Genomic DNA, 11738 nt, shown 5'->3' on the forward strand with positions numbered 1-11738 from the left:
CATTGAGTTCGTGATGGACCTCTTTGGGAGCACCATCAGCTTCCTCAACTCTCTGGCCTTTTGGCCCAAGCTCGCCAAATGCGCCATGGCCCTCTCCTTCGGGTCTGCTTGCTCCTCTTGGGGGCGCTGCAGCGTCGGAGGAGAGGATCTTGCGCGCTCCTCCACTGCTTCCGCCGGCTGGTTTGGCGATCGCGCCAGAGCATTTTTCCGGCGAAAGGGATTCTCCTCATCCCAGGCGAATGAGCTTGTCAGCGGAGTGCTGCAAGCCGCAGCTTGTTCCCGCTGATCGCTCATCTCCGATCTGGCCGTTGATCTGGCAACTCCGGTTGCTGTGGCCGCGCCCTCTATTGGCCAGACGCTGTCGTTTTCCAGCACTTAGCTCCGTGCCTCCAGTCAGCTGTTCTTCCGTCGTTATCCAACACCACTTGCGGTGTGCTTGGCCAATTTTGCCCAAAAACAAAAAGAAGGCAACAACCAAGAAGTGGCGCCAAGAATCACAGCGAAGAAGAATAGGAAAACAGGCACTTACCTGCTGTTCTTTCCCCCCCCTTCGGCCTAGGGCTCGACGGGGTCCCACTGGGATTTCGGCCAGTACTATTGGCCAGGTGGCCGCTTCTCTGCTTGCGGACTTGCGTTCCGCGCCGGTAAGTAACGCAGCACTACTATGGCTCGCGCTAACTACTCTTTGCCTCTTTTCCAGGCTAACTTCCGACGTTTTCCACTGAATTATACGGAACGATTTAAAAACACGACCGCACTCACTAGAATACACACTGTGTGCGTGTCTTTTCCCCCGAGGATGGATTCTGGGTCCAAAGCTCCTCAGGAAAAGCAGCAATATGGGCTTGTGGTAAGCCTCCTCTGCGGCCCTCAGTGTGCGCTGAGTTCCGACATTTCGTCAGGGCAAAACTGGGGAACTTATGGATTTACAGCTGCTATCTCCCCCCAAGCTTGAGCCGTCATAGCTTCGCTGCGGCGATGGACGAATTGGCCGACGACGCCAGGCACCACAAACCAAATGTGATTGCTGGCGACTTCAATGCTTGGGCCCAGGAGTGGGGCAGTGACATCTCCAGAAGCAGCAGCTCGGACGCCATATACAAGGGACACGTACTGCTTGAGGCCTTCGCTGCGTTGGACGTAGCATTGCTGAATCAGGGGACCGCGAATACCTTCAATAGGGGTGGCTCTGGGTCAGTCATCGACCTTACATTCGCCTCTAGCAGCCTTTCCCCTCTGTCCACCTGGCGCCTGGGGAACCACTATACGGCCAGCGCCCACGAGGCAGTGGTGTTCTCGATAGGCGGAGAAGGTGGTTGCAGACTGACCAGGGCAACGCAGACAAACCGGAGAGCAGCCTACAATCCCGAATCAATGCGGATTCCAAGGTTCTTGGAGGCGCTGAGGAATATGGAGGTCGGAGGCTCAGCTCAACAGATGGTCAACCAGCTTCTGGAGTCCCTACTGCTCGCATGCGATGCCAGTATGAGTCGCAAGAGGCCATTCAGGGGTGAGCAATCGCCGACCTATTGGTGGAATGACGAGATCCAGGAGGCCAGACGCACTTGCCTGTCAGCTAGAAGGCGATATCAACGGGCTCGCAGAAGGAGTGGCACTAGCTGGCCAAGGCTACAGGCGGAGTACTGCGGAGCTAGAAAAGCCCTAAAGAACGCCATCAAGGAGAGCAAGAGGGAGTGCTTCCTGCAGCTTTGCGACTCAGCCGAGAAGGATCCGTGGGGACGTGCCTACAAGACGGTAATGAAGCGAATTCATGGCAGCAACGCGGGGTCGCCGTCTGACCCAGACCAGTTGCGGACGATTGTTGAGGCATTGTTCCCATCCGGGGCTCACGGTCTTGCCAGCAGTGCCGTCGCACACCAGCCTGCATACTCGGTCGAACCGGTCACGGAGGACGAAATCGTCGCCCTGGCCCAAAGCTTAAAGGCCAAGAAGGCTCCAGGCCCTGATGGAATCCCCAACCGTGCGGTTAAACTGGCGATGGCATACAACCCGCACGAGTTTGCTAAGGCATTCACGCAGTGCCTGCGGGAAGGACTATTTCCGCCGCAGTGGAAGTTGCAACACCTGGTGCTCTTGCCAAAGCCAGGAAAGCCGCCGGACGATCCCTCCTCGTTTCGACCGATTTGCTTAATCGACTCGATGGGGAAGACTCTGGAACAGATAATCCGTAGAAGATTAGACAACGCCGTCGAGGATGCTGGGGGACTTTCACCAAACCAATACGGCTTCAGGAGTGGGAGGTCAACGGTGGACGCCATAGGCAGGGTAGTTGACATAGCCTCCAAGGCAGTGGAGGGAACTCGATGGAAGGGCGGCAAGAAGGAATACTGCCTGATTGTCACCCTAGACATCAGGAACGCCTTCAATACGGTGAAGTGGGAGTGCATCCTGGACTCACTTAACCGGCGCGGTGTACCCCAATACCTTCAGGCAATCGTAAGGAGCTACTTCGCGGGAAGACTGCTGGAGTATAATACGGAGGCCGGCGCGCAGACTCACGGCATAACGGCAGGAGTTCCCCAAGGATCAGTGATGGGTCCCCTATTATGGAACATTGCCTACGATGGAGTCATGAGATTAGCTCTTCCAGGCGGATGTCAGCTAACCTGCTACGCAGATGATGTCGCCCTGACGGTGGTGGCCAAGCACCTGGACGTCGTCGAAGCAAATTGTGACACCGCAATCCAGCTGATTGCAGACTGGCTCCGCTCTGCGGGACTAGAGATAGCCGCTCATAAAACCGAGGCAGTATTGGTGAGCACCCGTTCGACTGTGGAGACCGCTCACATCAGGGTTGGCGACCAGAGACTATCGTCGAAACGAGCCATTCGGTATCTGGGCGTGATGATCGACACCAGGCTCAGTTTCCGTGAACACCTAAGCTACGTCCAGGAGAAAGCGGCAAACACGAGTCGGGCGCTGTTCCGAATACTGCTGAACACCCGTGGCCCGAAGCAGGAGAGGAGGATTCTGCTGACCAGTGTAGTCCGCTCAGCCATGACCTATGCAGCAGACGTATGGGCGGATGGAATTAAAGTTGCCAGCTACGCTAGGGGCGTCAAAGCCACTCATCGCCTCTGCGCGCTCCGGATCTGCTGCGGCTTTCGGACCATATCCGACGACGCTGCCCTAGTCCTGGCGGGTGTCCTTCCAATTGACCTTCTGGTGCTTGAGGAGAGGGCCGTGGCCGGGGCCATCCGGGCCGGCGCGGCAAGGAGGGACACGCTCAAGCAGGCCCGTGAAGGAAGCCTCAGAGCATGGCAAAGCCGCTGGGACGGCTCTGATAAAGGACGGTGGACACACCGCCTGATTCCGGATGTCCGATATTGGATCGGCAGGCGACACGGTGTGGTCAATTTCCATTCCACACAGCTTCTGAGCGGACACGGCTGCTTCAGCCATTACCTTTGGAGGTTCGGCCACGAGAACTCGCCGAACTGCTCGTGGTGCGGCGACGCCACTGAAGACGCTGAGCACATCATTTTTCAATGCGGGCGCTTCTCACTTATTAGGGAGGAGTTGTGGCGAGCCGCCGGCGGGCAGCTCACGCCGAACAACCTGATCGAGAAGATTGTGGAAGACCCCATGGTATGGTCGGCCTGGAGCAACTTTGCAGCCGGCGCCATGAAGGAGCTGCGTAGGTGCGAGCGCCGTAGGAACGAGAGTGGCTAGGAGGAACCATGGTCCCTGCGAAGCAATGCTTTGCGGCCGTCCCGCAGAGCCCCGGAACTTCCTGCCGGTCTCTCCAACTCAATACAGCTCCCTGTCTAGCTTTAGTTAAGTCCCAGGCTTATAAAATTTAATAAAATTAAGAGTTAATACGGAAAAAAAAAAAAAAAAAAACACTGTGTGCGTGTGTGTGTGTGTGTGTGCATATCCTTGCCATATCCTGCCAGAGCTTTTGGCTCTGGAGTTTATGTGCCCGGCCTCAAGCGCCTTCTTCAGTTTCTCATATTATTTTATTTGTCAGCGGTATTTGCTGGTAATGATCCTCAAGAATTTTTAATAAAACACACAGGGGGCGGCAGAGAGAGAGAGAGAGGGGCAGAGAGAGAGATCTCCTGCTGATGAGGGCAATCGAGGAGGAGCCAGGCGGCAGGGCGGCTGCAGTGCCGTGCAATTCAATGCAATGCAATAATCAGGTATTAATTATGCAAGACAATTGACAGCAGGAGGGCAGGAGGGCAGGCAGCAGGCCAAGGCAGTGTCAAAGTTCAAAGAACTCCGCCTCCATGGGACGTGGGACTGCTAGTAGAACTGTTTTTGTGTGGGCAAATAAATTGTTTAACCAACTGTACAGACAACATCCGCGCAGTGGTCACAACAATGGCAGTAACCAGTCGATGCCACAGTTGTGGCAAGTTCCTTCTGTTTGCCAGGAGGCACAGTACCAGGCTGGCAGGCTGGCAGGCAGTCAGCCGTGTGACAGGCAGTCGGTCATTATTTCGCACTTTTGTTGCCGGTGCGGAAATTTCACACAGCAGCAGCGGCGACACGTGCACCAGCCGAGCAGCTTGCACGTTGCACAAAGAGGAAGTGGAGTCTGGGCGACACACACACACACACACACACAGCAAATAATGCCACAACAAAAAAGAGACAAAGAGAGAGGTGGAGAGGGATGGGGAGGGGGAGAGGGATAAAAAGGTAAATATCTCTAAAAGTCGAGACAAAACAAAATGGAATTTTAATGATATGAGAGGAGCATCGAAAAGGCAGGTAACACTGCCTTGCCCCCTGCCCTGCCCCCTGCCTCTGCCCCTGTCTGTGGCTCGTAGTACAACCGGCACTTGAACTTCGCCGCTTACTACGATTTGTGGAGATTTTGGCGCGCTCTTTTTTTCTGGCGGCTCAGAGAGCACCAGCGCGAGAGAGAGAGAGCGTGCTTTCAGGCAAAAGCCGGCAAAAATAGACAAAAAAGAAAGTAATAAAGGAAGAAAGGAGGAAATGTGTAAATGTGAGGGAGCTGGAACTTACACGAAAAATCCTTGGCCGGAAACAGGATCGTCGAGCAGGATAAACAGAGTTTCGGTTCGGCGACAAAATTGCACTTTTCCCTAGTTTTTGGCCTGCCACATGGCGGCGTTGAAACCGTTTTACATATCACAAGCACAAGGGCCGGCTATCCACACACACACACACACACACACACTCACACACACGACAGTCGCAATGTGCTGCGCCCGATGCTGTGCTATAGTGATGTCCGCTCGGTCTTCGCTGCTTGCGCCTCTCCTCTCCCTCCTACTCTTTGGTTGGTGGCCGCTGCCCGACGACGACACAGAGTGCAACACACAGCGCAATGACCCGACCGACGTACTCGAACGTTGACTCGTTTCTGTTTGGCCAATGACAGCGACAACTCTGCTCGCTGCATGCCTCCTGCTGCAGGCTCCTGGCGATGGCGATGAAGATGGCAAGGCCTGGCGATGACGACGATGACGACGATGTGCCGGAGCCAGCGCCGGAGTTCGGGGACCAGAACGACGCCAAAGCTGCTTGTTCGACGCGATGCTGTAAGCCGATGACGTTCTTCGTTGCTCGTTGCACATCGTTAGCTAAGCTCCTGCTCTCGCTCTCACCCTCGCCAGCCCTCTCTGTCCCTCTCTTTCGCACGTGGTAGGGTCTGCGGAAACTTCTACTCACCGCAAAATGTACGAAATGAGCAGCCAAATTGCGAGTTCCTTCCTTAATTGCGCACACAACATGCCCGCACGCATTCGTTTCCTCTGCTCTTCGTCTCCGTCATCTCGCGTTCGAGTCCACTCTTTGCGCTCTCTTTTCCGCTTATACACCTCTTATACGCCGTTTTATAGCACGCATGCCAGTGAAGTCACTCGCAATGCCAAAGCATACTCTCTCTCTGTGCGCGCTCTCCCTCTCTCTCACAGCTTCCTCTGGCACTTCTTGCTTTTGTTGTAAAAGCCGTGTAAACAAAACATAAAATATATGAATGGGTGAGTGGGTCTCCTACTGCAGCTCCTACTGTGTGTGTGTCTGTGTGTGTGTGTGTGTGTAGGCGTGTAAATTTGGCAATTCGTGTGCGCTACACTTGATGAATGAAATCGGGCCTACTGCGACCCAATTCTGCGGTCAAGTCCCCCGCTGAAGAGGGGGGGGCACACATACCAATGTCGATAAAAGGGGAACGGGATTGTCCGCACAATTACCAAAACAAGCAACACGAAACGATGGCCATTCGGCCAAAAAGAACTTTTGATTGTTTCCCTGGCAACGTCATCGGAATAAATGAGGAATTTCGAGCACCACCGAGGACTTTGAGGGCGTAGAAAAAATTGATGGTAAAAGATAGACGATATATCTGATCTATTTTGCACATTGGGAGCTTCTGCCGTGCCCTTTTCCTGGCCAAATCACAGGGCTAGTGGCTGCAACCATTGACAGGACGTGTCAGAAATACACGCAAAGAAAAAATCCAAGTTCCTGGCGGCACTCGAAATTTAATTTGAATTCTTTTGGTCTTCAAAAAACACCCGAAACGAGGCACAATCGAGCAAAAAATGAACTTAAGTTTTGGCCAAGAATCCTGGTTGAAGAATTTCTGTTTGAGAATTTGTCATGTCTTGGCCTTAGTGTATAAAGTATATGGCCAAAAGCCAGTAGCCAGGATACAGGAGCCGGGAGCCAGTAGCCAGGGGAGTCCCGTCGCTTTGGGTGTGTGCAAATATGCGAAAGCTAAATGTCAGCGTCAACCCTTTCTGTCCATCTCCCTGTCCCCTGTCCCCCGTCGCCTGTCACCCCCTGTTTCTGGTTGTTCCCCGCTTTTTCGGTGGAAAGGAAAGTTTTTATCTTAAGCTCCGCTGACAGGCAGCAAAGCAGAAAAGCGGCAGGGGAGGAAGTGTCAAACGTCAAGTTATAGAAATTGCTCGAGCTGGCTTCGGGGGCGGCCAAGACTGAGAAAGATCCCGGTGGAGGCGAAAAATTAAAGGACATGCTGAACGCATTCCTTGGGACACAGGATGACAGTGAGTGATTTGACCATACCCTCATTTGCGTGCAGCAGCAGCGGGTAGGGTTCAAGACGAAGGACCAAGACCAGGCACCAATGGATTAATGTGCAAGGATGCGACTCGCCTTGCCTCGGCTCGGTTGTACGCACTGGACCAGCCATTGTCACCTCGCCCCTTCTGCTTTGTGGCAATCTGATGAGAGCTGACTGTTGCTGCGGGTGGCAGGGGCCGGCATGGTGTGGCGGGGGGTTGCTAGTTGCACTCGAGTTACAGGGCAGCGGCAAGGGGCAGGCAGAGGTGATAACTTTTCCAAGCTATTTCTGCGCCCAAATGACAGCGAAATGTAATAATGAAAAACTTTTTCTTTGTCAACTTGATGAGTATGAAATTTTTCACAAAAAACATGGAAAAACAAAGGGAAAAGGGGCAAGAAGAGACGGGGGGAAGGGGTGAAGGGGGACCAGCTAGAAATATGAAACGTCGGGGCGAGGAGGAGCCGAGGCAGAGGCAGAGGCTCTTCAGATTAGTTATTGGGGCGGCTCCAACCGGAAAACAGTACACAAAAAGCAGGGAATTTCAGCCACGGTAAAGGCTCCTGCCAAAGCCTGCCATTAGCCCGCTCGCAAAATTGAGCGAACGATTTTTAATTTTACGCCAATTTTACAAAATTAGCCGCTAGAACTAGCCAGAGCAGAGTTCTTGGCCAGAACACCTGACCAGAGCACCGCACAGGCCGCCCTCTCGCCACCAACCGCCAACCGCCAAACATTTAAATGTTGTTAGACTCGAAAATGATCGATTTTGGGGGCTTAGTTTATTGGAAGTACTCTAATCTCTATTCTAATCCTCTCACTCCTGGATGTCTGTGAACCTGAAGCGAAAGTCTATGGCCGGCTCCATCGTCTTGTAGGGCCTCGAGGCATCGTGCAGGAACTCCACGTGGAAGTTGCGTATGAGCTGGTCTCCACCTCGAGGTCCACCACGCGCTTGCCGAGGCACATGCACGGCCCAAAGCCGAAGGGCAGGAAGGTGAAGGGGCTGACCTGCATCTTCTGGCCGGACTGGGGATCGCGCATCCAGCTCTCGGGCAGGAACTCGTCGGGGCGCGGGTAGTGTGCGGGGTCCTACATGAGGGCGTTGGCGGCGAGCAGGACGGGGGTGCCCGGGGGCACCGCGTAGCCCGAGAGGGTGACGCCGGTGGGGCAGGTGCGGAGGGTGCCCAGGCCGTTGGGGTAGAAGCGGAGCGTCTCCTTGATCACGGCCCGCAGGTAGGGCATGTCCCTCATGGTGTCCTCGTTGAGCAGCTTGTGCTGCTTCTCCGGATGCTTGGCCAGGGTGAGCAGCACGGCGAAGACCAGCGTGGCCGTGGCATCCATGCCCGCGAAGAGGATTTCCAGGCCCATGATGAGGGCCAGCTTGGGATCGATGTCCATGAGGCGCTGCAGCATGCTGTGGCTGTTCACCTGCTCGCCGGCCCGGCGCCGCTGCTCCAGGAGCTGCTGCGACTCCGCGAGCACGCGCTGGGCCACGTCCAGGCTCTCGTTGAGGGTGCGCATCATCTTGCGGTAGGTGGGCGTGGAGACGATCTTCCACGCCGATGGCTGGACGTCCAGCTGGAAGGTGTAGCGGAATATGTCCCTCGAGGTGCGGAAGAGGGCCAGGGCGTCGGGGTTGTCCCTGTGCTTCCGGATGATCCCCATCTGCCGATCGAACGACACCAGAGCCAGAGACTCGAAGATCAGGCGCTGCATCTCGTCGTTGAAGTTGCCGGGCACCTCCAGGGTGCTCGGATCGCGTATCTCATTGATGCTAGCGGAAGGATCTCACATTACTCTAGGCGAAGAGACAAGCCGCTCGGGGGAGCTACCCTTACCGCTCGATGAACTCGTTGTTGATGTTGGAGAGCGGCTCGAAGTACATCCGGAGGCCCCTGGGCTGCATGACGATCGGATTGACGGCGGAGCGCATCTTGCCCCAGTCCTCCCCCTGCCTGCAGAACAACCCTTCCGATTAGATTCTAATCGCTAAAGCGGGCACACGTGGGGTGGGGCCTACTTACCTCGCCGTCAGCCCTAGGGCTCTCCCATAGACGTCTGGTCGAATGTGCTGCCGGAAGTGCACAATCGAGTCGAAGGCCTCGCGATGCGGCCACGCCCCCTCATTGCGGAACACAGTGGCAATATCGCCGGTGTTGAACGTTACCACCCAGTCCTTGCGTCCGAACATCCCTGGCAGGATGAAGATGTCCCCGTACCGGCGCCGCATGCCCATCGAGAACTACACAATGGAGGCGTCGCTGAACTCCCCGCCGGGCATGAAGCTCCGCATGAACTGCTGCCTGCAGGGCCGCGACACTCGCTTGGGCCTGTGGCCGTGCCTGTGCCTGGGCCGAGGAACCTCTCAACGATCGAATGGGGCGTGTGGCGACGGCCAGGCGTCGCGTCAGACTCTGCCAAGCATTCATTCTCGCAGCGCCACTCGACAAACAACTGAATCTCCGTGGCCTGTTGTCAGGTTTTTTATAGACCCACCTTATCACCAAACTCGAGAACAGGGCAGGAGGAAGGGAGAGCGAGAGCGAGAGAGACTAAGCCAAAGCGAAACACGAGAGCAAAACAAACGCAAAACCTGCCACCAATCATGACTTGCATTTCGGGGGGGCCTCTTATCGAGCATTCGCCTTTTACGGACCGTCCCACTCGATCACCGTGATTCGTTCAGTCGCTCAGAAATTGCCATGGCAGACAAACATGACTTTGATAGCTGTAAACTCGACCACAGAGAGGCCTTTAATACCCTTGATTGGTGGCAGAAACATTCCATATTTTATGGTCCTTGAAAAATAGCATTAAAATTGGCATTAGTTCGATGAGAGCTCTGAATGTACACTCAGAGAAAAACGGCATAGTAAGGAGACACAAACCCATATTTACACGAAGGGGAACTTTGCGAATCGCAGCTACGGCCGCGACTCTACATTTATACCCGATACTCCCATCAACCAGAGGGCGCACACGGACAAAAGGACAGACAGCCATGGCGATATCGACTTGGCTAATGATGCTGATGCTTTATGGGACATTGAGACATGAAAACATTAAATATTTGGGATTATTCGTTAATTAGTCAAAACCAGAAAAGAAATATGCAGCTCGAGGGAATGTGGACCTCCTTTGTTTTCGTTTTAGGTATGGGTATTATATACAAATTAAATGCAAGAACCAGTTGGTCCCCCATAAAAGTATTATTTTGGTATCAAATCGCCAGCAGGGAGTCGACTGCGCTGCACCATGGTGAAAATACTTATATTCATGCGCTACAATGTTTCATTAGATAAAATCTTCTCTTTTCTCACTTACCCATAATCTCTCTGTTATTTTCTCATATTCTCGATTCTGACGATTCTGGTGAATGGTGATTCGATGACTCCGAAGTTGCGACAAAACCGCAAACGAAACGCACAAAATGATTTCCAATAGGAGCACAAATTTTAGGCATTAATTTCCTAATTGGTAACACCTCACCCTATTATGAACTTCACTTGGAACGAGAGCACTAATTCCTTTTTGCTTCTCTTCTTCACTGCACTATCCCACCGTGGAGGGGGAAAGGGACAAAACTTGACGAATTTTCAAGCACGCACACACACTCATAGCTGGAACTCACGTGATCGAACGAATACAAATTTTAGATTTTGACACACGAAAAAAAAATTTAAAAAAAAATATATGTTTTTCTACACATACATACATATATCAAACATTAGTAGATTTGCATTTTTTTCTCCATTTTGCCACCTGCGCCCCTGCCGTTGTTCAAACGCATTTTCGTGCATTAAATAACCCTTTTTTTGCATTTATATTTCATTATTGCACTAAACTTCACTTCACACATCTGCGCGACAATTTTCCCGTTTGATTTTCCACCATTTTCCGCATTTTCACGGATAGAAACGCGCAGCTGACTTAAAAGCGCACGCTTGGCTCGACTGAAAAAATTTGAGTGAATTCTTCGATCTCTGCTCCCCTTCCTACATTCCTGTATTTTCTCTCACTCCCATGCTCGCTTTGGGTACTTTTGCGAAAACGAAGAAGGAAACGAAAAAAGGCGAAATAACGAAATACATAGTAACACAGACTAGATTTTCACACATGAAAAAAAAGAGTTCATGCTAAAATAATGCCTACATATACATACATACACAAATATATGTATACATATATAGATACAAGGGGCAAGGGGCAGGCAGAGGTGATAACTTTTCCAAGCTATTTCTGCGCCCAAATGACAGCGAATGTAATAATGAAAAACTTTTTCTTTGTCAACTTGATGAGTATGAAATTTTTCACAAAAAACATGGAAAAACAAAGGGAAAAGGGGCAAGAAGAGACGGGGGGAAGGGGGTGAAGGGGGACCAGCTAGAAATATGAAACGTCGGGGCGAGGAGGAGCCGAGGCAGAGGCAGAGGCTCTTCAGATTAGTTATTGGGGCGGCTCCAACCGGAAAACAGTACACAAAAAGCAGGGAATTTCAGCCACGGCAAAGGCTCCTGCCAAAGCCTGCCATTAGCCCGCTCGCAAAATTGAGCGAACGATTTTTAATTTTACGCCAATTTTACAAAATTAGCCGCTAGAACTAGCCAGAGCAGAGTTCTTGGCCAGAACACCTGACCAGAGCACCGCACAGGCCGCCCTCTCGCCACCAACCGCCAACCGCCAAACATTTAAATGTTGTTAGACTCGAAAA

The 11738-nt window shown here is 52.8% G+C and overlaps 1 protein-coding gene across 1 annotated transcript; it reads right to left on the reverse strand.

Annotated features, from left to right (window-relative positions):
• Positions 1-7784: 7784 nt before the first annotated feature.
• Positions 7785-9500, reverse strand: LOC117193999 (probable cytochrome P450 12d1 proximal, mitochondrial). Its single transcript, XM_033398636.1, is given in 4 exon segments — positions 7785-7951; positions 7954-8801; positions 8866-8982; positions 9052-9500. Coding segments are annotated over 4 exon segments (1344 nt in total). The 5' UTR covers positions 9321-9500; the 3' UTR covers positions 7785-7841.
• Positions 9501-11738: the final 2238 nt, after the last annotated feature.

The sequence above is a fragment of the Drosophila miranda genome, assembly GCF_003369915.1.
Source record: "Drosophila miranda strain MSH22 chromosome Y unlocalized genomic scaffold, D.miranda_PacBio2.1 Contig_Y2_pilon, whole genome shotgun sequence".
NCBI lineage: Eukaryota > Metazoa > Arthropoda > Insecta > Diptera > Drosophilidae > Drosophila > Drosophila miranda.